Genomic DNA, 26,757 nt, shown 5'->3' on the forward strand with positions numbered 1-26,757 from the left:
CGGAGGGGGGCGTAGAGATGTCCGACATTACTAAGTAGCTTCTCTGGTAAAACTTTAGGTGTGGGCTATGTCCTTGACATGACAGCTCGAGGTGTTTCTTTACACAAACAACAACCAAAGCCTCGCGGGGTCATTTGTATGCAATTATGTTGGGTCTTCTTTTGAGAGTCGTGGTGAGTCAAACGTTTTTATCATTCATAAATGCGCAGTTGTGCACCCATAACTGAGAGCAGCGCGTTCACTATTACTGCTGTAAATGTATGTGTGTGTGTGTTTTGGGGGGGGGGGGGTTGCATACTGTAACCTATTTACCCCATATATTAGGCTACAACATGGATAACGTTTCAAAGTTCATGTCTATATCAGATAAATACTGGTAACAATTAATCGAGGGACAGTGGGTTAAACTATTATGCAATATTTTAATATAGACTACAGCTTGCTTTTTATTTGCGTTTGCAGTGGTGGAAAAAGTACTGTCATGCCTTGAGTAAAAGTAAAGATACTTCAGTCATTTTCTATTTAAGGTAAAAGTGAGTCACCCAGTATTAAGTAAAAGTCTAAAAGTGTCTGGTTTTAAATGTAGTTAAGTACAGTGGTGGAAAGTTGTCATTGTTGAGTAAAAGTAAATGCCATGAATCAAATTCCTTATAATAAGCAAACCAGATGCACAATTTTCTTTCTTTCTTTTTTTATTTTATTTACTGACAGCCAGGGGCACACTAAACACTCAGCCATAATTTACAAATGTAGTACTTGTGTTTAGTGAGTCTGCCAGATCAGAGGCAGTAGCGATGACAACGGGTTATATTGATAGGCTAAGTACTCAATTGGACCATATTGCTGACCTGCTTGAGCATTCGAAATGTAAACGTAAATGAGTACTTCTGTGTGTCAGGGAAAATGTATATGATTAAAGAATTCCTATTTTCTTTAGGAAATGTAGTGGAGTAAAAATGTTCTAAAATGTTGACTCAGTTTCAACCCACAGTTGTGTCAAGTTGGCTAGATGTCCCTTGGGTGGTGGGCCATTCTTGATACACACAGAAAACTGTTGAGGGTGAAAAACCCAGCAGCGTTGCAGTTATTGACACACTCAAACTGGTGCACCTGGACCTACTACCATACCCCCATTCAAAGGCTCTTAAATATTTTGACTTGTCCATTCACCCTCTAAATGGCACACATACACAATCCATGTCTCAATTGACTCAAGGCTTAAAAATCCTTCTTTAATAACCTGTCTCCTCACCTTTATCTACACTCATTTGAAGTCATTTAAACAGGTGACCTCAATAAGGGATCATAACTTTCACCTGGTCAGTTTTGTACGCTCAGCATATATTCTAACCTGAAGAAGCTGTCAGGAAACTTGACAGCCAAGCACAGTCCAAACAAATAGTGGAACAACATACTAAACTTGACAGAGTTGCTTTGGTCTCAAGTTTCTTAGTCATAAAATGTACTCCTACATTGCTCTAACAATCTATTGTTTGCTTTGGTTTTTGGATTCAGACAGAATTATACTGATCACACCTGTTTAAATTGAAACTAGCGTAAATGTATGTTAATCACTTTGTGTAACCTTAATATGGTGTCTGTTTTATTATGTTCTGGTTTCCGTTGCAATGGCCCAGACCCTTTGGGCTCTATTTTCAGCTGGCGTTAAGCCAGCGCAATTGCAATTGCCAGACGGCATCCCAAGCCGCGTCCTAAGAGCATGCACAGGCCAGTTGACTGGAGTGTTTACGGACATAATCAATCTTTCACTATCCCAGTCTGTTGTCCCCACTTGCTTCAAAATGTCCACCATTGTTCCTGTACCCAAGAAAGCGAAGGTAACTGAACTAAATGACTATCGCCCCGTAGCAATCACTTCTGTTATCATGAAGTGCTTTGAGAGGCTAGTTAAGAACCATATCACCTCCAACTTACCCGACACCCTAGACCCACTACAATTTGCATACGGCTCCAACAGATCCACTGACTACGCAATTGCCATTGCACTGCACACTTCCCTATCCCACCTGGACAAGAGAAGGACTACTAACTGAGCATGCCCCCATCCACATCGACAGGGCTTTAGTGGAGCGGGTCGAGAGCTGCAAGTTCCTCGGTGTCCACATCACTAAGAAATTATCGTGGTCCACACACACCAACACAGTTGTGAAGAAGGCACGACAATGCCCCTTCCCCCTCAGGAAACTGAAAAGATAACCAAGATTGTATTGACTGGCTGCGTCACCGCTTGGTATGGGATCCGACCTCCATGCGCTACAGAGGGTGTATACAGCTCAGTACATCACTGGGGTGGGGCTGAGCTTCCTTGGCATCCAGGACCTCTATACCAAGCGATTTCAGAGGAACATACTATTTATATATGTACTGCTGTGCTACATTTTTTATTATTTTAGAATTTTTGTTTATTGTGTGCTTGTTTGACATTTACTGCTGTTATTGATAGGAACTTGGAACATAAGCATCTCGTTGCACCCGCCATAACACCTGCTAAATGTGTACGCAACCAATAAGATTTTATTTGATTAAAAATGTTGATCCGTTTAAGCGCTTCTATTTTCAAACCTTAGCCCCAGGATTTGTAATTTATCAGTCTTATGTGAGCTTGCTCGCTCTGAGGTGGGAGGGGTGGCAATATCGGAGTTGTGCCCTTAAAAAGGTGCGCCAAAGTGCCAATTTCAGTATGCACTGGTGGGGATATTTAAGACCAAAAGCTGGCCTTAGTGGTAACCCAGTTGGTTGTGGCATGGATTTTGACATCGGAAGCGTAGCCTATCCAGCCATGACAGACAGTACCCATATGCACATGGAATTAGAGATGTACTACATGACCATAAATATGTGCACACCTGCTCTTTGAACATCTAATTTCAAAATCATGGGCATTAATATGGATTTGCCCCCCCCCTTGCTGCTATAACAGCCTACACTCTTCCGGGAAGGCTTTTCACTAGATGTTACAACATTGCTGCTGGGACTTGCTTCCATTCAGCCACAAGCGCATTAGTGAGATCGGGCACTAATGTTGGGCGATAAGACCTGGCTCACAGTCAGAGTTACAATTCATCCCAAAAGTATTCGATGGGGTTGAGATCAGGGCTCCGTGCAGGCCAGTCAAGTTCTTCCACACCAATCTCTATAAATCATTTCTGTATGGACCTCGCTTTGTGCATGGGGGCATTGTCATGCTGAAGCAGGTAAAAAGGCCTTCCCCAAACTGTTTCCACAAAGTTGGTTGCACAGAATCATCTAGAATGCCATTGTATGCTGTAGCATTAAGATTTCCCTTCACTGGAACTAAGGGTCCTAGCCCGAACCATGAACCATGACCAGCCCTAGACCATTATTCCTCCTCCACCCAACTTTACAGTTGGTACTATGCATTGGTGCAGGTAGCATTCTCCTGTCATCCGCCAAACTCAGATTAGTCCGCGGGACTTCCAAATGGTGAAGTGTGATTCGTCACTCCAGAGAACGTGTTTCCACTGCTCCAGAGTCCACCACTCCATCACTGCGCATGGTGATCTTAGGCTTGTGTGCAGGTTCTCTGCAATGGAAATCAATTTCATGAAGCTCCGGGCGAACAGGTCTTGTACGGATGTTGCTTCCAGAAGGTGTTTATAACTCGGTAGTGAGTGTTGTAACAGAAGACAGACGATTTTCAGCACTCGGCGGTCTCGTTCTGTGAGCTTGTGGGGCCTACCACTTCGTAGCTGAGCAGTTGTTGCTCCTAGACGTACACTTCACAATAACAGCACCTACAGTTGACCGGGGTAGCATTAGCAAGGCAGACATTTTACGAACTGACTTGTTAGAAAGGTATGTTGAAAGTCACTGAGCTCTTCAGTACGGCCAATCTACTGCCAATGTTGCTCTATGGAGATTTCATTGCTATGTGCACTACCTGTCAGCAATGGGAGTGGCTGAAATAGCCGAATCCACTATTTTGAAGGGGTGTCCAAATGCACGATATACAAGTATGTGTTTTTTGTGCCCGTCAACCTTGTATTAAAAAACAAAGCATAGCCTCCTCTCCTCTTATTGAAGGCAGTTTGTTTGTCATGCCCAATGCATTTGCCAAGACTATTGATAAAGGGTTTGGCCTGTGAGGCCACTTTGAAATATATCTTATTCACCAAAGCTTTATTAAAAGATCAAGTTTGGCAGCAGCGAACAGTGAGAGGACATCCCGGCTATGATATTATGTTTGCCAGCTCCTGGTATTATTTTGGATGGGCGTAAAAGCCTCTCCATGTAGGCTATATGCCCATCATTGAATGAGAGATGAGATTATCCAGTGAGAGTCCTATTTCGAAACATGTACCTTATTTTTCTGAAAGAATTGCTTGTTTTCCTTTTGGTTTGATTAACAAACAAGCCCTCAGTGGGCTACCCTTACCCTACTATTACGAAAGCTACAGCAATGGCTCTGGTGACTTTCTTTGCTGGTCATGCGTTAGTCTACAAGTAGCTTATCCATAAAGGGTTTCTAAATCGTCTACTCGTGAAGCTTTTGCCGACATGCTTTTGCATTATTCACAATTCACGTTGCTGTGTGCATACTCCATTCGGCTTGTATCCACCCCCATTTCCAAAGAGCGCTTCTTGTCCAGTTACCAAAGATGCGCTCCTCCAAACAGGCCTAGGCTATATCTTGCTTATTTAGAACGTGCCTCACACATACAGTACAATTTACGGGAACCTTGTCCTTTTGATTTGAGGAGAAGTGCGATTCGTAAAGCCCTATACTCGTTGAAGCCAATTACAACAATGTTGACTGTCAGCACTCTAAACATACTGAACAAACCAAGGTTATTATAACCATTCACTGTATGTGTTGTAGGCCTGTTGTTTGTTTTTTTGGAAATGTCACTTTTTGCCACTGGGGGACAGTAATACATAAATTGATGGGCCAGAACCATAGACTTGGATAGACATAGCATCTCTGGATCTGTATTATTAAGATGGCGTCAGTGAGAGCATGGGCAGCACCATTGAGGCCATCAATCTTGAGATAGTCAATGTTCTTCTTCTCAAGTAAAAATCATTGTCTGATCCCTCCTGATGACACGGTTGTCACGACTCCAACCGGGTCATTAGGTCATGCCAACCAGGTCATCAGAAAGGATCAGTGAAGGAAGTTGGAAGTCCCACCCAGTTGACTAAATCATAACGGCAAAAGTCCTGCATGGAGCGTTTGGCCACTACAGGACTCCCTACAACTTTATGGCCAGCACATAAATAATAAATCAATCGATTTAAAGAATAAGCGCCTAGACTGGTACAAGAAATATGGTAGAAGAAAACTCTCTTGCCCATGTTTACACCAATCCAAAGCTTTGTTCTAACATCTACTTAGTTAAAAATCAAGTACCTTTACCTTTATATGACAGAAAGAGAGGGGGAAAAAAAAAACAAATTAAGTCATGGCCCATTTCATATGTTACATTTATGTAATATTAAACATGTATCAGTGACTAACCCCTTTAAAAAGGGTTCATAAAAACAGCTGCAACAACAGCAAAAAACATAAGCAAAACAATATTTCTTCACAAATCTATCAGTTCATAGACAGCCAGCCAGCTTGTGTGTGTGTTTCTCTTCAACCAAACAACATTTTCTGGCTTATCTTCAAGAAGACTGCATTCCAGAGAGGTGGTCATTTGGTTTCTCGAGCCTGATGACAGTTGTCCACAGACAGAGAATATTCTCTCCACAAACACTTAGGATGCAGTGGCAGAAACCAGGTCCAGTGCCACAGGACACAGTTTGCCTGGCAGAACTTGAGAGGTGACTCTGTAAACATGCCCCCCTTTACATTTTCCAGGTATTTCCACAGCTTACATGGGACACTAAATGCCCTGCCAGGTTGACCCTCTGGCTGAACAGTAACCTCAGACATAATCTTCGATGCAAAGAAGCTATATTTCTGAAGCACAGTGGTCGAGATTCTTGCTGGATTAATCGTGCTGGCATCTTCCTGGGGTCCTGCTCCACGGCTGTACTCACAAATTTTCTGAAGTACAAAAGATTCTGCTTCCCTAATCAGGGGCTCCATCTCTGTCAAGCGAAGTGCCAGAGACACACTTGGGTCCATCAGGCAAGCTGCTGCAGGGGTTGGATGGAAGTTGGCTGCCAGAGGATTCAGTATGCATGCGAAGCGCTCACACAGTGACTTCAGGAGGACCTGTGCCAACTGTTTTGCAACATTAGTTGACAGCAAGTGTGCCTCAAGGTTGAGAAGTCACACCACCACATCAGACAGCAACTGGCTGTCAAGATTGAGAAGTCACACCACCACATCAGACAGCAACTGGCTGTCAGTTTGAAGTTGGTCGATGTGGATTGAGAACGGCTCCAGCAACTTCACAAGCTGCTCTAGCTTGGCCCAGTCACTGGTCAGCAAGTTGGTCGATGTGGATTGAGAACGGCTCCAGCAACTTCACAAGCTGCTCTAGCTTGGCCCAGTCACTGGTCAGCAAGTTGGTCAGTGTGGATTGAGAACGGCTCCAGCAACTTCACAAGCTGCTCTAGCTGCCCAGTCTGGTAGCAAGTTGGTGCTCCAGCCCAGTCACTGGTCAGCAAGTTGGTCAGTGTGGATTGAGAACGGCTCCAGCAACTTCACAAGCTGCTCTAGCTTGGCCCAGTCACTGGTCAGCAAGTTGGTCAGTGTGGATTGGTCAGCAAGTGGCCCAGTGGTCAGTTGGTGTGGATTGAGAACGGCTCCAGCAACTTCACAAGCTGCTCTAGCTTGGCCCAGTCACTGGTCAGCAAGTTGGTCAGTGTGGATTGAGAACGGCTCCAGCAACTTCACAAGCTGCTCTAGCTTGGCCCAGTCACTGGTCAGCAAGTTGGTCAGTGTGGATTGAGAACGGCTCCAGCAACTTCACAAGCTGCTCCATGCTCGCTCTCCATGCTCGCTCTCCATGCTCGCTCTCCATGCTCGCCCTCGGATTTCTTCCATGTTACCTAGTGATAGTAATGCACAAGCAAGGCCTATTTGAAACATTGGCATCTACTGGCAGCATTTATCCACCAGATTCAGAAGCTTGAAAACCCCATTATAAAATAAGCTTGAAAAGCCCATTAGAAAATAAGCTTAAAAACCCAATTAGATTAAATTTACTAAATTGTTTTTCCAATGTTTTATTTTAGTTTGGTATTCGTTTACTATAATAACCTTGGAGCAAAAACATGATAATTATAATTTTTCTCCTGTTGCTGTCACAACCCCTGACCTATAGCACTACCCCCAGCGCTTAGATGTATCACTGCATTAGAGGGCTCTATTTTAACAAACCTAGAGTATGTATCATGGTGTTGACAGTTGCTGGCCAGTAGGCCTACCAATCAGCTCTGTGGTGTTCACCCAACATTGCTGATATATTTTATATGCTAATGGGAATATCAACTTAATATTTCAGAAACTTAAATTAAATATCAATCTAGATACTTTACCGTATGTGTGTTATTTCAGTGTCATATTAATTGCAAAACAAATTCTATATTATAAATGCAATGACACAGAATGCATTTTTTCAGTTAAGGCCGGGCTTGCGGAAGCCATGTCGCCTGGTCAAGCCGATGTCAGTGACCATCCTCCCAGAGAGGTCCTCGCATCACCAGGACAATTTGCCCAAGCTGCCCGTGCCTCCACTAAGGCAGACATTTGAGCGCTACCTGTTGATGCTGGAGCCCCTGCTCAGTGAGGAGGAGATGGATCACACACGCAAGCTAGTCAAGGAGTTCCTCATTCCTGAGGGAGTGGGAGACAGGCTGCAGAGGAGCCTGGAGCGCAGAGCTAGCAACAAAGAAAACTGGGTAGGTACTGCCATAGAACAGAAATGGTCACATAGAGCAGAGATGGGTGCTTAGTAGGGCAGAGCCCTGGGTTGATCTTGGGTTGATTGGCAGGAACAGATACCTGTATTATATCCTTTATGCACCTACAGTATACAGTATGTCATGTTGATGGTCTATAGCATTATCATGGCTGTTTGTGGATGTTTATGCAGCTGACAGAGTGGTGGATGCAGTCAGCCTATCTGGATTCCCGGATGCCTGTGGCAGTCTATTCCAGCCCAGGGGTGGTCCTGCCCCGCATGACCTTCCAAGATCGCCAAGGACAAATGAGGTGAGCAACAAGGAACCATGCGTGTCTGAGACCATTGTACCAGCCCTTGCTACGAGATTATACAGTAGATGCCCACCCTCCCCCAGCACTCTAAACATTTTAGGGCTGTCTATACCGATCAGTGAAAAGGACATTTTATAGGCTTACTGCTTAGTAGAAAAGTTAGTAGAAAGTGATTGACTTCAGTGTTGTAATCCGCCATAGCTCTGTTGAACTTGAGAATAAGCTTGAGTTTCAGATGACCTTTAGACAGACTCCCCTTTCATGCTGGCTATTTTAAGCACATTGGCTGCTCATAGAATTGCTCAGCTTTTTTGGACCTCGGAGACACACGCACGCAATCAACATTGCGGACAGTGCCAAACACGTGCAATAGAAGATGACACTAGAGCAGACTTCCATGCTCATATGAAAAGTCAATGATTCAACAATATACTGTACTGTAATGTACACCATCTTATCCGCTAGACTAGAGTGACACAGACAGCTCAATAAATGCAGAAATATAGTATCAAAATAGACAGATATCATGGTTCTGAGTTGGACATGCTAAGCAAGTCTAGTTGGAGATATGAGGACATGGAAAACAATGCTGCACTAAAGTGTATTGGAGTTGATTATGTGAATGGAACATGAGATGCTGGAGAGGTAAAAGGCTGAATCTCAGTTGGATGAGGAAATACCATATATCATACTTAATTACTCAATAGGGCGGCAGGTAGCCTAGTGGTTAAGAGCATTGGGCCAGTAAGCGAAACGTTGCTGGTTTGAATCCCTGAGCCGACTAGTTGACAAATCTAACGATGTGCCCTTGAGCAAGGCATGCAACCCTAATTGCTCCTGTAAATCACTCTGGATAAGCGTGTCTACTAAAATGTAAATCCATGTTTTCTGCTCAGGTTTGCTGCTAAATTGATTTCAGGAGTTTTGGACTTCAAACAAATGATTGACAAGTGAGTAATATTGATATAGAAAATATTGTCTATAACTTAATGATATACATCTAATATATATTTGTCAGACCAGTTGACTCTCTAACTCTGTGTCACAGTGAGACCCTACCTATTGAGTATTTGGGTGGGAAGCCTCTGTGCATGGACCAGTACTACCAGATCCTGTCCTCCTGTCGTATCCCTGGACCAAAGAGAGACACTGTGGTCAACCATGCTATCGGGAAAGTGGCCCCTACTCACATCACTGTGGTCCATAACTTCCAGGTACACTAGGGTGTGCTATTGGTTTGCTTTTCTCTCTTTGACGCTGCTTTATGTTGCTACAACACAAGAGAGGAAATCAATAACATTGTTGCATTGTTAGTTTATTGTCTCTAACCCACTTAACCAGAACCTGAAATGCTGATTGATCTTCTCCCTCTGTCCTTAGTTCTTTGTCCTGGATGTGTATAACAGCGATGGCTCCCCACTGACGGTGGATCAGATTTACATGCAAATGGAGAAAATCTGGAACTCGTCCCTGCAGAGCAACAAGGAGCCTATCGGCATCCTGACTTCCCAGCACCGCAACACCTGGGGCAAAGCCTACAACAACCTCATTAAGGGTGAGGCCAGGGAGAGCCTTGAATGCTAGAGAAGGGTCTTTGGAGCGCATGGAGTGACCCACCAAATAAACAAAACCCTAGTCATAACCCAGTCTTGAGCCATAACGTCAGAGTGACTGGATGCATCCTATCACTTTGCACACACTGTTTTAGACATATTGGTCGATGCTTTCCCCGAGGTCCTTGTAGGTCGCTCATTGTATCGTTTTCTTCCTTAGACAAGACAAATAAGGAGTCTGTCCGTGCTATCCAGAAGAGCATATTCACAGTGTGTCTAGACGCCCCCATGCCACAGATGTCTGAGCAGCGCTACCAGAGCCGTGTCGCTGCCCAGATGCTGCATGGTGGAGGGAGTCGCTGGAACAGTGGCAACCGCTGGTTTGATAAGACATTACAGGTGAGCTCTGAGACTGAAGCTGTAGAACAAAGGTTGCATCCTCCCTGATATATGTTCATATTTTTATTCAAAGAGTCTCCTGCATTATTCTACTGTATTCATAAATGTATTTTAAATCGTATTATTATAACGTGTATTATTTAATCCCCAGTTTATTGTGGGTGAAGATGGTACCTGTGGTCTGGTGTATGAGCATGCCCCAGCTGAAGGACCACCCATTGTGTTCCTGGTGGACTATTTGGTTGAGTACATGTAAGGCACAACAAGATATGTTTATTTCATTCATTGATTAATGGTACACAGCACTACCAAGGTCATTGTGTACTACAGATAAAAGCTCGGTGCTGGTTGCTATGGTTGCAATGGCTATTTTTCCAACCAGAGCAGGTGCATTATGCCTGAGTGTAGCAAGCACTTTAAAGATTCACTCATTTGTCAAGTTTAGATAGTGACTGATCCATTTGAAAATGATTTTTACAACCATTTGAAGCCCACTGATCATGGCCAAGCTGGAATCATGACCCTGGCCTGCTACTGAATGTGCCTCTGCCTCTCTTGAAGTATAATGCTTTGTGTTGTTTAAGCAGGGGAAGGATGGAGGTAGTACGCGCTCCCATGACCCCTCTGCCCATGCCTCCCAAACTGCGTTTCAATATCACACCTGAGGTCAAGAAGGATATTGAGTCGGCCAAACAGAATATGAACATGCAAGTAGAGTCTGTTTGTGTTCCTAGCAGTTTCCATTCAAACATATCTTGTAAGTGTGTCTCACTCTTTGGCTACTCTTTCATTCACCAGAATGTCACATGACTTGGATGTGAACGTGGTCAACTTTGCTGACTATGGGAGAAATGTTCCAAAGGCTCACAAGATGAGTCCAGATGCCTTTATACAAATGGCTCTACAGCTTGCCTACTTCAGGTGGGGTTCATTATAACAAAACAGTCAACATCTGAAACAGCAGTCGGGTTACCTTAACCTATCACTTTGAGACATATTGATGAGACATATTGATGAGACATATTGATCTTTCATGTTTCAGAATGTATAAGATGTGCTGTTCCACCTATGAGAGTGCGTCCCTGCGTATGTTTGCACTTGGTCGAACAGACACAATCCGCTCCTGCTCCAATGAGTCTCTCAAATTTGTCCAGGCAATGGAGGACCTAACTAAACCGGTAGGTCAACTCTGAAACCTGAACATTGACACTAAATAAACAATCAACCCTGACTGTCACTCTACTGTAATGATGTCTGTTTATCCCATATGTTGACAGAACACAGAGAAGGTTTCTCTATTGGACAAGGCATGCCAAGCCCACGTAGAATACACACGCATGGTGAGGACTTGATGGAAATTTACTGTATTAATCCATGCTTGTCCCCACTCACTGCAATGTACATTTATTTTGTGTATGTCAAAATGAGCAGGCAATTCATGGCCAGGCCATAGACAGACATCTCCTTGGCCTGAAGTTGCAGGCGATTGAAGAACTGACGTCCATGCCAGAGATATTCATGGACACAGCCTATGCTGTGGCTGAGCATCCCAATCTCTCCACCAGCCAGGTATGAAGGCTGTTTATGTGAGTTATTTAGCATCCCAAAATACAACATATAACAGGACAAATTGTAGACAGTGGTTTGGTAATGATTTGTTTATTAGGTTTGGCCCACATTTGTACAGCTAAAGGTAATGTTTCACTGTCTCTCTTCTCCAGGCTGGTGCCAAGACAGACTGTGTGATGTGCTTCGGTCCATTGGTGCCAGATGGCTACGGAGTGTGTTACAACCCCATGGCAGACCACATCAACATTGCCATTACAGCCTTCAACAGCTGTGAAGAGACACATGCTGCCAACTTTGGCCGGGCTATGAAGAAGGCTCTGAGAGACATGAGGTCTCTGCTGGAGGAGACAGCTAAGGCCAAGCAATGAGTCCCCCACAGGGGACATGGCTCCTCTTTATGGCTGTGTGGAACTGAACCTGTGCTGGAGGTAGTGGGGGAAACTGAAGCCACCCGGGTATATCTAGTGCTGTAACATGGAGAGAGGAGAAGCACTTTGCAATGTGTTAGGTGGGCCTTGGAAAGATTTTGGGCCCTTCAGGTAGATGTGATGTGAGTGTTGGAGGGAAAATCCTGTAGGAGAGACAGTCTTGTAATAAGCAAAATATAATCAAGACTGTAAAGCAAGTATGACTGATGGAAAGTTATACATTTCATGTTGACTGAAATGGGTGTATCCTTTTCCAAATAGAAAGTGCCATATGTCAAAGAAATATCCACACCAGATCATGGCAGAGACTAGACTCTTTTACAGGTGTACGATCTTAATTTGACCAGTTTCTCACAGCAGGACAATAATCCTGCAGCAACAGGAAAGGTGAATTATTATGTGCGTTATTTAATGGACATTTTTGTAGGGGTTGATCAATTATTTTGTTAGGATAAATCAAGTCTGACATTTTTTAAGTGGAAGTTGAAAACTTTAGAAAGCTGTGCAGGAAAATCTTCTGCGACAACAGAGTGATCGAATTAAGAGATTACATCTGTCTGTTAAGTTATATTTAAAAGTCATACAGTATGTTGGCGCTGTCTTAACATTTATTTTTGTGGGATTCTATAGATGTGTTTATTCAGTTTATTGACTTACATATATATAAAATAAGTTCAAACAGTTCTAAGTTATTTAAGTTCTGAAGATGTGTGCTATACTATACCTGAGTTGTACCTGAGTTGTAGAGTGATTTTGCAGTGATCTACTTTGGTAAATGTTTTCTATACAAAGAAAAATAACAAACAAAATAAGACGGACTGCTGTCATTTATTTTAATGTTACAAAATTCTGACAATACTGATTAAACTAAGGACAAATTGTTCTCCAGTAACAGCCTAATTTCCTGTCTCCTTAAATACTGTGTAATAGAAATGCGAGCCACGGATCAAGGCTCCAAGAATGAGTATTCAGCTCGGAATCTCCCATTGCTATGCAGGTACTCGCCATGAAATTCTATCTCTGCCATGCTTCCAGCTGATCGCCAGTCAAAAAGCCGTTGGCCCTTGAACACGTTGGTCTTCAAGACGTCTACATCTCGTATCTAATGGAGATGGTATTAGAGGCATAATGTTATCTACAATGGCATACATGTCAACATTCATGGTTTAATGTATACTCAACTAGTTTGAATTGATGAATATACTGAAAAGCAAGAGAGAACAGTCTCCCTCCTCCCTGACCATAATGAAGGTGGACTGGGCTGCTGTGCTGTTGACCACAGGGCCCATGCTCAGAGCGCGGATCCTAATCTTCACTGAGGGAGGGGCGTTGATGAGGACTCGACAGGTGTGACCGCCCAACTCGGAGGTCATCGTTGGATTCTCAATGACCCCGCTGGGAGCAAACAGCTGGACATCACAGTCTGTAGGAGCAACAGTAAGAAGCATGTGGGTTATGTATTAAATTTACCAAATAATATGTCCTTCTAAAAATCTATTGTTCCAGCTCTGTAACATCATGCCACTCTGCCTTCTGTTCCAGCCAATACAGTAGCGGTGCAGTGTTACCCTGGTGGTGACTCTTCTTGTTGTTCTTCTGACTGCTGTAAGTCAGCAGCACTCCGTTTCCAGGGGACAAGAGATGCTGGCGCACCATCAGGACGTTGGTCCTGGAGGTCAGTTCAGTGTCCTCAAGCTGGTCACACTTCCTGACCAGTACCAGCCTGTCATAGAACGCCACATACTCCCCTAAGCGCACACACACACACACACACACACACACACACACACACACACACACACACACACACACACACACACACACACACACACACACACACACACACACACACACACACACACACACACACACACACACACACACACACACACACACACACACACACACACACAGGGTTATGGTTGTCCATTTTGGTTGCCATAGATAGACCTTACAAAGGGTATTATAGCATTTCTCACTTTTCTTGCAGCTTAGGGAGCTGGACTCTACTTTCATGTGGATGACCTCATCCAGGGGCCGGCCTATTGACAGGATGCAGCGACCTGTCTCATGTCTCAAGTCCACTGTGCCTGACTCCTCCAGCAGAAGCTGCCCACACAGACCTAGATAGCGACACACAATAGATAACTATCTCAATGCTTGGTCTATGCCTTTTCTGATGAGTGCTAAAGAAGCAGAGAGTTCTGCCACCTTACTGGTTTTAGGTGTCACAGTGGGCATGGCTGTGGTGGTCTGTGGGGTGGTCGGTTCTGTTGCAGTCAGGGGTGTCTGGGTCAGGCTGAGAGTAGGAGACAGGAGTGGCTCCTCATCCATGGGAGTGACTTCCATGCCCTGGGGACTGGGTAACTGGTCCCTGGTCTCTAGTGATTTGGTGTTGGTGGTGTGTGTGTGGGTGAGGGCACTAGTCTTCTCTAAGACCCTGCAGTCGTCCATCTGGCAGCCCCGGATGGTGATGGGCTTGGGCATGTGCATGCAGAGCAGTGGGCTGAGGGGCTCAGGCTTAGTGGGTCCCATGCAGGACACTGCTCTAGACTGGATCCCATACCCACACGGCACTGAACACTGAGAGACAACAGAAAAGTTAGTCAACAGTACATCAACGAAATTTATAAATCACTCATGTATGAAAACACCACTGGCCACTGTACCTACCTGGTTCCAGTCTTTCACGTCCCATCTGAAGGTGCACACCTGCACCAGACAGGGTACCGTGGTAGCAGGTTTAACGGCTGCATGGCATCTCTCCTCAGACACCTCACTGTCCTCCCCATGGATATACTCAACACAGGAGACATGCCTCCTGGCTAACCCCAGATCACAAGACGTAGTACAGGCCCCCGTCCTCAGCACGCTCCACCTGGAGAGTATTACCTCAAGTTCAAGTTTATTTACACCCAGCAATTACATACAGAAATCTCTATATGGCACTGTCTGTTGACACTCACATAGCATTCAAGACAAACTGAAATCCATGGGTGGTGAATTCCACATTTACATTCTCTTTTTTACCCTGGTCTTCCAGCCAGTGTTCAGTGTCTGTGTTTACCGTTTACCTGGCTGGCCAGGTGTTGGAGATGCATGGTTTACCTGGCCGGGCAGCTGTTGGAGTTGCATGGTTTACCTGGCTGGACAGCTGTTGGAGTTGCATGTGACCACTGCTATGGGTTTGGTCATGTTACTGCACTCTGTATTGTTCACAACCACCTCCTCATCTCCCTCGGTCTCCTGGGAGCAGTATAGCACCCTATGGGCCACGCCTCCTCCACACGACACACTGCACACTCCCTGCTTGTAGCGCCACCTGCATGGGAAACCCACTGCTGTTACCCTGCTATGACAGAGCTGTCATTCTTGTACTTGAAAGGATCAACTCACATGGGAGGGCAAGGGGAAGGGTTGCAGGACTCTGTGTGAGGCTCTGGTTTGCTGGAGGCATCACAGTAGACCTCAGGCACCACTAGCCTGGTCTGGTGGTCCAGACATGAAAACCACACCTGCAGGGTACCTACACATGTATAAGGCTTGTGTTGATCAAGGTACCACACTTTGTAAAAATGGAAGGGATTACCTGGTCTAACTTACCATTTCCGCAGGTCTTTGAGCATTGGCCTATCACAGGGCTCCAAACATACACTGTTAGGTACCTGGAGCGGTACCTTAAACCAGGGGATTTGTTAAGTATAGGTTGATCCTGGTAAAGACAAATGAACGGATGTCAAAGTTCCACCTTCTTCAGTATGATGTCTTAGAATTCAGTGTGCACATTTATGAGATGTAGTATAGATCTCTGCTGTACCTGTCCCTTAGACTCCCAGCCAATAGGGCAGACATCGACCACACAAGACACTAAGACAGGTGGTTTGAAGAGCCCTGAACACAAGCTATGCTCCACCTCAACATCATGACCACCTTCGGACCGCACACATGTCACAACGCGTTTGGCCGCTCCGGGCCCACACACCGCTGAACACACCCCGGCTTCTGACGCATTCCACCTGTCACACATAGCCCCCACCCCCCCAGAATTCTATATCAACATTGTACTGGGCCATTAACCTACATGGTGCAACTTGGACCTTGTTTTCTTCATGTACATGTTGTATTTGAATATAAAAAATATGTATACCTTGCAGGGCAGGGTTGAAAGTTGCATGTATCCACTGATTGTATGGCTGAGTGTTGTGGACATTCAGAAACGGCCACCTGTAGGACATCTGCTCCTTGCCTTTGAACACATCTCACAGGGCGCACTTTCTCTCCACCACCACACAAGGCACTGCAGGGCCCAAACTCTCCCATCTCCCAGCTGGAGAACACAACACAGGACATTGATCAATCAGTTTGATGAAAGTTCAAGCGTTCTAGGTGTGACAATGTGCAGTGAATGTAGAGGGGACCTGGGGGGACAGGCTGGGAGGTGACAGGTTGTCTGCTGAAGCAGGAGAAGGGGAGCTGAATTACAGTAGACCTCCTCCAGATGCTCCTTGGTGTCGTCATCCATACAGACATACATAGATTTCTGTATGCCTACAAGAAAAAGAGAGAACAGTGTATCTATAAGAACAGTGACATTTGGAAAGCCCTAAAGTACACCCACAACAAACAAACTAAATATATTTATCCAATAATAATTCAAAGTGATTCTTACCAGATCCACAGGTGACAGAGCAGGATGTTGTGAGAACAGTCCACTTGCCCCTGGGTATCTCTTTTATAAAAGCATTATTACTCATGGGAGTATAAAAGTGGTAGGTGATGTTTGGACTGGTTTGTTCTCCATATTCTTTTCCATATTTCCGATAGACCTGTAGGACCCAAAAACAAATGTCATATTCCTTTCTATTTTGAGGAGTCAGTAAATGTATATATGTGTGTGTACATAGTGAATGGAGATGTTGTTCCTCTTCTATATGTGTCTTTCACAGTTATCCCCTCTGATATTTGGAGTGTCTGTTGCCATGTCTGGGAATATGTCTCTCCCAGCTGACCTGTATGTGTGTCTCCTCTGTAACAGTTCCAGGCAGCAGCAGCTCCTCCATGAGAGGCAGGAGGTCAGGGGTCAGGTACAGACGATAAACCAGACGACCATCCTCCAGAGGAGAGGGGTGAGTGATGTTTAACGCAATGCTGCCACTCCCAGACACAACATACTGATTCCCAATCAACACCGCTATGGGTAAAAACACCAGACACCTTGCTTATTGTCCTTTATCTGATTTGGGGTTTCTTTTCAAACCACCCAAGGTCACCCCAGATACTCACCCAGGTGAGTGAAGACGGGTGCCCTGTTGACAATGTGAACCTGAGTGGCGTTCACTGGCAGGGTCAGGAATGTGACGTACTCTGAGAATCAATTAATCAGGGAAAATCTAGTTTAATTACTGGAATGAGGTGGAGGTAGAAATGATCACTCTCCAGACTGAGGAATGGGGATATTTGAGCTGTTACCTCTGGCCTGACCACCACTGTAAGACTGAGAGGTGAGACTGCAAGAGGAGCCATCCCCTCCACATACCCCACACACATCCTCCACCTTCCCAGACTTCAACACTCCATCACAGCCAAACAGCTAGTGGAATAAATGATTTCCCGTTAGCTTATGAGGACATGTCAGGTCTAATAATTTCTCAAAGCGTCTCTGGAACTCTCTAAGGTGGAGAAACCGAAGCAGGCCTTTACCTGGCACGTCCCTCCTAGACAAGCTGTCGTGGCACCAAGGGGAGCTGGACTGTCTGGTTCACAACGAGTCCCATCCACAAACTGAGACCCACGGCTCACAATGAAGTTCTCTCCCTTACACTGGCACATGTACCTGCACTGTTCATCCCCTGGTCATGGGGGTAAATCAGAGGAATACAGTGGAGGGAGTCAGTAATGTAGTAGTTTGTCCGTTGTTTATTGCCCTCCATCCCAATGACCCAACCATTCCCCATTGACAAGATGTCTTGGCCCACCTGTGACAAAGCCTACAGCGGGGATCCAGGTGTAGAGGGAGGCCGTGTTGGGGGACAGGTACAGGGGCTGTAGATCTGTCTGGGCGCACTGCTCTGCCATGAAGGCCAGCTGGGTCCTTTCACACTGCTACTCAGACAGCATAGTGTGAGGGGAAGAATGCCGAACATTGCTTGTGTTCACACCCTATGTTTCAGTTAACATCTTTATGACGACCAATTGAACTTTCGATCATAATAATCTTTTGAAGAGAAGCAACATTTCTATTTCCAATTCAACTTCCCTCATTCCACTCAAAGCATGTGTATGGAGTGATTTCAGTGCTAACAGAAATTGTATTTGAATTACATAATTTAGGATATAGATTTTTTTTGTCATATTTTTTCATTGGTAATGCACAAATTTGATCAGATTATTCACAATTTGAATAGAATTGAATGAATATTGCATTCAGTTTTAATTTCATATTTATATATTCATCTTCAACAGGGTAGATATTGCATTCATTGTCTGTGTATCAATTTTCCACACTTTTATTTAAAGTTGATCAAAGTTTCATATATTCAACTTCTCGGATGCATTCAGATTCAGTTTTCAAATTCAGATCTCTAAAGTCAAATTCAAAACCTGAGAGAGCCTTCTGGCAATCCAGGAAAGGTAGAGGAGAAAATATATAATCAAACGCTCTCTGTGGTAAACAGAACTACCACGCAGAAAAAATATCAGCCCATGGAGAGAAGCACGAGATTGAATTTTACTCAACTTTCTAGGGCAGTTGTCACCAACCGGTCAATCGCGATCGACTGGTCAATCTCCAAGGCATTCCTAGTCGATTGCCAAACATTTCTGTAAAAAAAAATATAGATTTTTTTTTATTCATCTCGGGCTGTTGGCGGTAGGTGCACCTGATTCAGCTGCCTTGTGTGCTGCGTAGATGAACTGTTGCCTTTTTTAACCATTTGATGTGTCTGGAGGTACAAACTCTGCCTTCCCGGCGGGCTGGAGAGCAAATCAAGTGCACTTAGGTCTAACGCTGGCCAAACGGATGGCTCAGATTACCGCGTCCGCAGTAACAGGCATAAAAGAAAGCTACAGCAAAGTTGATACTGTGAGATTTCAAATCATTTAAAAGCTGCTGTTTTTATGAGTGAGTTCATGTTCTTACGCTTCGAACACACCGACAACGTCATTGCATTTTGGTTCACCAGAATTACATACATTTCCAATGAAACATTGCATTTGCCTTGCAGCATTGCATTGCAGAGGCAGTTGCAGTGCGTACGGTGTGGTGCATACGTTGGATTTATCGTAGACGGCTTGACGGAAATGGGAGCAGAAGGGGAATGTTGAACTTTTGTTGCATACATATTCAGCTGGTGCTGCATACTATTTTGTGCAATGACGCTGTCAGTGTGTTTGAAGCGTTACACTTCACATTGACCACTGTTCTAGAGTTTTCCCTGTTAACATTATCAACGTTTCCCTTTACTGTGGCAATTGTGATCGAATCAATGCAATATTAGCCACTTCAATGCAACATACCGAAACAAAATGAACTATGCAAGATATTTTGAAGGCAAAATGCCTTATTTTGAACTGGACTGTCTTTACAGCATGAGCGGTTGTGAGTAGATGCGTTTGTTTTGTGATTAAAGCGAGAGCTGCATGTAGCCACGTGTGCACATTTTGTTCATATCCTTTGCTTTAGTGAGTTATTAGCTCAGTTATAGATAATTTGTAGTCAGCAATAGGGGAGTGATTACTTCCTACAAGAGCACAAAACATGGACATTTCTAGACATCTTTGAAAAGCAAGTCAGGTAAAGAGCTTTTTTTTTGTCTGAAAGGGGTAGTGTTGTATTTTGAGACAGGCTTGAATAAGCTAATTAGCCAATAGGTAGAGGGTAGCATAATTTGTCTGATTCTCTATAATGGAATGGGAATATTATCTTGTAAAGTAGTTTCTTGCATCAGAAAAGGACAAGTGGATAAACAGGTTAATGTCAAGCCCTGCATGTTTTTTTTTCAAAAGTATCATGGACTGTAGGCCTACATTGAACACCACACATTGGCTGCTACTGTAGGCTGAATGATAGAACAGCTATTTCCATGTTCAAATGAGTAGCATTTTTCTCCATCATTTTGATCAAATAGTCACAGTAGCCTACTTGACCACTGTTAAAACTGTAACTTAAAGCAGGTACTGCCTCAGTGTTCACAGTAAAAGCAATCTGGATGGAAGTTGTACAGAATTTTCACAGCGTTCAAGTTTGCACTCAGCAGACCTGAAATTTGCTTCGTGACAACATTTTTTAGAGGGAACATTGGAAGGGAGTGTCACAAAAACCACAGTTCGGTCCAGATAAGAATATAGTGGAATAGCCCTGTCATAGCCCTTCTAAGGATAGCCTTTCCACTCCTTATTTAATCTAACTTGGACTGGGTTCCAACCAGGTCTCCTGTATGTCACAAGACTGTGTTAGCCCACTTAGCTAAAGCCCATAGGAATGAGTTCAGGAACCTAACTCAAGTCTCCAGCAAGCTTTGTCATCAAAAGAGCGTGGTTCATCGAACCATCTTGGTTACATTTTACCCCCCTTTGACCTACTTAGAGATCACGGCACCAATATAACTAACTGGTTTCGAAATCAGGCCTACTGCACAACAAAAACACTTTCTGTGGAAAAAAGAAGCAGACAGATCTGTGCACCCCATTTAATGAGAGTGCAACAAAGGTGGTTTGGTGATCCATGAATATGATAAGCAACCTTGCCTGAGACATGAAGACGTGTTAGTTTGACTGATGGGGTTCTAACCCAGGTCTCCTGTGCGCCAAATTCATAGGAATAAAATACATTCAACCGTCAGTTTACCACAGAGAGTGTTTGATTCTATCTGTGCTCCTCTACCTTTCCTGGCTGGCAAAGAAGTTTTGAATCTGAATTTTAACATGTGAATGTTAGTTTGTAAACTTGATACACAAAAAATGAATGCAATATCTACCATATCGGAACGGAATATATACATTTTGAATTTGAATATTCATTGATTTTGAATATTACATAGAAATTTAATTGAAAAACTGTATGCTATATACTACATTCAATTCATTTTCAAATCATGAAATACAAGTTCAATTTATGAATTCAATGAATCAATTTGTGCATTACAAATAAAACAATATTACATTCAAATTCAATATCCTAATACAAATTTAAAAAATACCATATTTAGCACTGAAATCGCTCCATACATGTGCATACATACACTTACAGTACGCACGGCACAGAATAAATAGTGCAACAATTTACCTTGTAAAAATGGCCTGCGGAGGCCCACTGTAAACATAAACATGACCTGTGGAGTTTTACCTGCTGGTGACAAAGTTCCGCCTCTGTATCCCTGCCCTTGCAATCATTCCCACCAAATGCAGGTCTGGAAATGAAAACATTTTTTAAATGAAAATTATGAAGATATCCATCAAGAATAATAAACTGTTTGGCTAATCTCATTTGCTAGAAATGTACCACTTGCACTTGAGAGGAGTCATGAGAATTAGCGTTGACTGTTGTTTCTTGTTACCGTGGGTTATTGCATTGCCTGGTCCGGGAAGTGACGCCCCCGCCACATATCCGTGAGCATGGGGAGAACTGGGACCAGCTGGACCAGGACCCGTGCACCACCACAGAGGAAGAGGAGCTGAGCTGGTCTGGGGACACACAGCGGCCCTTCAGGCACCACTAGAGGACATGCAGGGTTAGAGGTCAGGGCTGCTTTCATTTCACAACCAAAATGTTGCATACTTTGACCAAACATAGTCATAATGATGGAATGTGACTAGTGATAACATAAGGCTGTACCTGGTTGGGTGCACACTCTGTCCCATCCAACAGAGGCACCAGCAGGCGTTTACATGAGCTGTTGTCATCAGGTTTGACGTGGCAGGAGAGAACACGGCACACAGGCTGACAGGAGGAAAGAATTAACACGGGGAAAGCCTTACCCAGACAGAGCTATAGATACTGTCAACATACTGTATAACCAGTCTTATTACTACAGTATAACCATGATAGTATATTCACAGAAGTGGCTGCCATTAATGTCATAATGTGTCCCTTACCAGGTCAGTGTTGGTGAAGGAGCAGGCCCTGGCCGTGCTACCAAACGCTATCCGGCACTGGTCGTCCACACCATAATAAAGGCCTGGCTTCCAGTCTTGCAGAGAGCCAACCAGGACAGGCAAGTCTTTCACACAGTCAGCCTTGCCTTCACTAGAATAGCAATACAAACACATATCTTACTCTCATCACCAGCCTTCTACAATACTCACTGTGTTGTGTACAGTACCACTGACCATTACTACATTTCTGCAGAGTAATCTACTTATGATGAACAGTTCATTATTAAGAATCCATGTGAGAAACAGCTGGCATGCTTACCTGAAGAATGTGTACAGCTGCTGTCTGCTGCACTGGGACCAGGTGAGATCCACACTGTTGTAGCCTCCATCAGAGGCCATCATAAAGCCACTGCTGCTGCATGTGTTACCAATCCCATCATGGTTTATGCCAAAGCTGGGGGAAAGAAGTGAAGATTACTAACTGTAGCTCATCCCATGCTATTGACAATGTTTTACCTGTGACCTATCACATGCCACTATGTCTTACCTGTGGCCTAAGCTTTTGATAGTTGCTTAAATAAAATAATCTGTTTTTTAATGGTTTTTAATGGTGAGCGAGCGTTTTGCCTTTTCTTTTTCAAATTACCTGTGGCCTATCTCATGAGCGATGGTAATGCCCAGATCAAAGCCTGTGTCCTCTGTGATTACACAACTCCATTGGCTAGAACATGCCCCGCCTAGCTGGGTCACGCCCCTCACCTGCTTGTTCCCATTGGGCAGCTCCAGATCAAATCTGGTTGAGGACAAACAAATTACAGTAAAGTAAAACCACAAGATTTACAATTATATAAATGTTCTAACTTCAGAAAGACTACAATTCAATTTAAAAAAATAGCACAGGATAAAGTACAATGACCTACCTTGTGATGTATAACACAAGGTCAGCATGCAGGGGGTCAGTGTCATTAGAGGGGATGACCCTTCTGGCCCACTCACACACACTCGTCAGAGATGAGGAGATGTTGGTGGAGATGTTAATCTCTGGCTGAAAGTGAGAACATAGCACTCAGAGGGAAGCATTCTTCTGGCTCCTCAGCCAGGCCTCCATGGCAGACTGGCCCACCCAGGTGTGTGTATGGTGTGCGGTGGACAGACATTGTCAGACACTGACCTCTGGTTCTGAGAGGATGATCATGCGGACCAGATGCACTCTCATGTTGGCGCCCAGTGTCATGTCCCTCAGCAGCTCTGAGGCCTGTGGGAAGATAGCAGGACACACCAACACTGGATGACCACTTTCAATAATCATTCAGATGCCTGACACAAACAATAACAAACAGACAAAGACAGGCAGGTAGGCAAACAGGCAGGCAGACAGACAAACTCACAATGTTGAGGTTGGTAAGTATGTATCTCTCTGTGTCCTGCCTGTGGACCAGCTGCACGTCAGGCGCCACCACCACTAGCAGCTCCAGGTGGGTCACCTCAGGCATTATGGCTGACCTTTGGCGACGCAGCCTCTTCACTGTCAGGATGAAGACAAAAAGAGCTGTATGCTAATAGAATGTGCGAGGATGAAGTATGAAACATTAAATACAATGCTATAATGCTTGAACACTGACTGTGAGAGTGTCTGGGGGGGCCTCTGGCAGTAAATGGCTGGTGGAACACCAGATGAGGTGTTCCTGGACTGGAACAGTTTCTGACTTCAGTCAGATGAATGTGTTTTTGAAGCACTGGCTGAATGTATAGTCTCTCCTTCTCTTTACCTGCAACAACCAGGCCTTGCTGTTGGAAATGGAAAAATATTTGCAATCCAAATTCATTTAAGAGAATCATGAATGAATAACAGAATAACAGTATAAATAAATAAGTAAACTGTAGAATTGTTTGTGTTAACATGGAAAACATACCATTTTCCTGGCACAGATGGTGATAAATCCTTTAGTTGAAGGGGGATGTAGAACTCTGGCCTGCTGACAACACATGGCATGACTTTTCCTTGTGGTGTTGAGAGTGGTGTTCCGAGCTGTCTCTAATGTGGACTGACAGGAGAAGGACTGCTTCCTCTCCCCGAGCCCCAGCACAAAGCGCTTCCCTTCTGTCTCGAAGGAGCATCGCCAGGGGCCAGTGTGCAGCTCCGTAGAGGCACAGTCTGTCCAGATGAGCTGAAACTCCGGCACTGGGGTGAGAAAGGTTACAATACTGTACAGTGGGAAGAAAAAGTATGAACCCTTTAGAATTATCTGGATTTCTACATAAATTGGTCATAAAATGTTATCTGATCGTTATCTAAGTAAGTAAGTCCCAACAATAGACAAACACAGTCTGCTGAAACAAATAACACACAAACAATCATAGTTCTTCATGTCTTTATTGAACACACCGTGTAACCATTCACAGTGCAGGTTGGTAAAAGTATGTGAACCCTTGGATTTAATAACAGGTTGACCCTCCTTTGGCAGCAATAACCTCAACCAAATGTTTTCTGTAGTTGCGGATCAGACCTGTACAAAAGTCAGGAGGATTTTTTTGACCATTCCTCTTTACAAAACTGTTTAATTTCCACAATATTCTTGGGATGTCTGGTGTGAACCACTCTTGAGGTCATGCCACAGCATATCAATCGGGTTGAGGTCAGCACTGACTGAGCCACTCCAGAAGACGTATTTTCTTCTGTTGAAGCCATTCTGTTGTTGATTTACTTCTGTCTTTTGGGTTGTTGTCCTGTTGCATCACCTAACTTCTGTTGAGCTTCAATTGGCGGACAAATAGCCTTACATTCTCCTGCTAAATATCTTGATGAACTTGGGAATTCATTTTTCCGTCGATGATAGCAAGCTGTCCAGGCCCTGAGGCAGCAAAGCAGCCCCAAACCATGATGCTCCCTCCACCATACTTTACATTTGGGATGAGGTTTTGATGTTGGTGTGCTGTGCCTTTTTTTCTCCACACATATTGTTGTGTGTTCCTTCCAAACAACACAACTTTAGTTTCATCTGTCCACAGAATGTTTTGCCAGTAGCTCTGTGGAACATCCAGGTGCTCTTTTGTGAACTTCAGATGTGCAGCAATGTTTTTTTGGGGATAGCAGTGTCTTCTTCCATGGTGTCCTCCCATGAACACCATTCTTGTTTAGTGTTTTACGTATCGTAGACTCGTCAACAGAGATGTTAGCATCTCCAGAGATTTCTGTAAGTCTTTAGCTGACACTCTAGGAATCCTCTTAACCTTATTGAGCATTCTGCGCTGTGTTCTTGCAGTCATCTTTGCAGGACAGCCACTCCTAGTGAGAGTAGCAACCGTGCTGAAATTTCTCCATTTATAGACTATTTTTCTTACCGTGGACTGACTTTTAGAGATACTTTTGTAATCCTTTCCAGCTTTATGCAAGGCAACATTCTTAATCTTATTGTAGGTCTTCTGAGATCTCTTTTGTTCGAGGCATGGTTAGCGTAAAGCAATGCTTCTTGTGAATAGGAAACTCACATTTTGTGATTGTTTTTTTTATGGGGCAGGGCAGCTCTAATCAAAAATCTCCAATCTTGTCTCATCGATTGGACTCCAGGTTAGCTGACTCCTGACTCCAATTAGCTTTTGGAGAAGTAGCCTAGGGGTTCATTAGCCTAGCGGTTCACATGCTTTTTCCAACCTACACTGTGAATGTTTCAATGATGTATTCAATATAGACAAGAAAAATACAATCATTTGTGTGTTATTAGTTTAAGCACACTGTGTTTGTCTATTGTTGTGACTTACATGAAGATCAGATCAATTTCTTTATGTCAAATTTATGCAGAAATCCAGGGAATTCCAAAGGGTTCACATGCTTTTTCTTGCCACTGCATGTGAATGATTGTATCCACCATAATGGTTCAGTAGCTCACTGTAACCCTATGGAAACTGTGTCATTATTCAGTCATACCTGAAGTAGCAGAGTCAGTACCAAAATAAAACACCATGTCCTTTTGATCCAGGGAGTGCAGAAATAGCTGGAGAGGGGATACAAATTAAATGTTGGGGTCATTTTGTGAGCAGCAACATGAGGATTAGATTCACTAATCCATTCCTGGTTTGTATACAGTGTGACAGATAACAGCAGGCCTATGTCCATGAGGAGCACAATCAACTCAACAACAATAATATCTCTACAGAACCCCTGAAAAATGTAACTTTTAAGTGTATCATACAACTGAGATCCTGTGAAACCTGTGATCTGCCTCTCTGTAGGTAGAGATTTCCGCAGGACGATAAACAGCGCAAGTTGTGGAGGTCAATGTACTTTGCAGATGTCACAAACAGAAGAATCACCAACCACATCCCTGTGTTTTCCACTTACCTCCTCCAATGGAGATCTCATTAGTATTGCTGTGGAGCCTGGCAGCACTGACAGCAGACAGAGCAGCGCCAAGGCTGCCATGTTTCCACGCTCCTCTCCCTGTGGGACCACACCACACACTACCTGGCCTTGCTATATATCTATCAGAGTAAGAGGACCAAGATCTTCCTTCCCAACCCGAGGCTGATAAGACCCAGCCCAAATGGGGAAGTGGCAAACAAG

General features: G+C 44.0%; 2 protein-coding genes across 3 annotated transcripts; one reads left to right on the plus strand and one right to left on the minus strand.

Moving 5' to 3' along the window:
* On the plus strand, positions 1-12,992 carry LOC124036246 (carnitine O-acetyltransferase-like). Of its 2 annotated transcripts, none has more exons than XM_046350555.1 (14): positions 1-173; positions 7,561-7,839; positions 8,034-8,152; positions 9,052-9,105; positions 9,204-9,369; positions 9,536-9,710; positions 9,929-10,107; positions 10,259-10,359; positions 10,692-10,814; positions 10,906-11,028; positions 11,150-11,285; positions 11,385-11,447; positions 11,539-11,676; positions 11,829-12,992. In XM_046350555.1, the coding sequence occupies exons 1-14, from the start codon at positions 147-149 to the stop codon at positions 12,042-12,044; spliced, it is 1,899 nt and encodes a 632-aa protein (XP_046206511.1). In that variant the 5' UTR covers positions 1-146; the 3' UTR covers positions 12,045-12,992. The 2 variants fall into 2 exon arrangements, with proteins under 2 accessions (XP_046206511.1, XP_046206512.1); XM_046350556.1 differs by having other exon boundaries at positions 2-173; positions 10,695-10,814.
* On the minus strand, positions 12,917-26,757 carry adamts13 (ADAM metallopeptidase with thrombospondin type 1 motif, 13). The gene is made up of 31 exons (XM_046350554.1): positions 26,536-26,757; positions 26,122-26,188; positions 24,110-24,378; positions 23,819-23,984; positions 23,585-23,721; positions 23,368-23,451; positions 23,117-23,241; positions 22,843-22,989; positions 22,516-22,650; positions 22,197-22,347; positions 21,937-22,041; positions 21,659-21,816; positions 21,448-21,511; positions 18,080-18,206; positions 17,805-17,953; positions 17,574-17,694; positions 17,388-17,468; positions 17,114-17,295; positions 16,774-16,930; positions 16,523-16,652; positions 16,252-16,431; positions 15,922-16,120; positions 15,708-15,816; positions 15,501-15,630; positions 15,247-15,426; positions 14,778-14,982; positions 14,321-14,687; positions 14,084-14,227; positions 13,673-13,852; positions 13,346-13,527; positions 12,917-13,206 (listed from the first exon to the last, which is right to left on the minus strand). Exons 1-31 carry the CDS (start codon positions 26,614-26,616, stop codon positions 13,051-13,053), a joined length of 4,668 nt encoding a protein of 1,555 aa, XP_046206510.1. The 5' UTR covers positions 26,617-26,757; the 3' UTR covers positions 12,917-13,050.

Source organism: Oncorhynchus gorbuscha, linkage group LG05 (genome assembly GCF_021184085.1).
Source record: "Oncorhynchus gorbuscha isolate QuinsamMale2020 ecotype Even-year linkage group LG05, OgorEven_v1.0, whole genome shotgun sequence".
Lineage (NCBI taxonomy): Eukaryota > Metazoa > Chordata > Actinopteri > Salmoniformes > Salmonidae > Oncorhynchus > Oncorhynchus gorbuscha.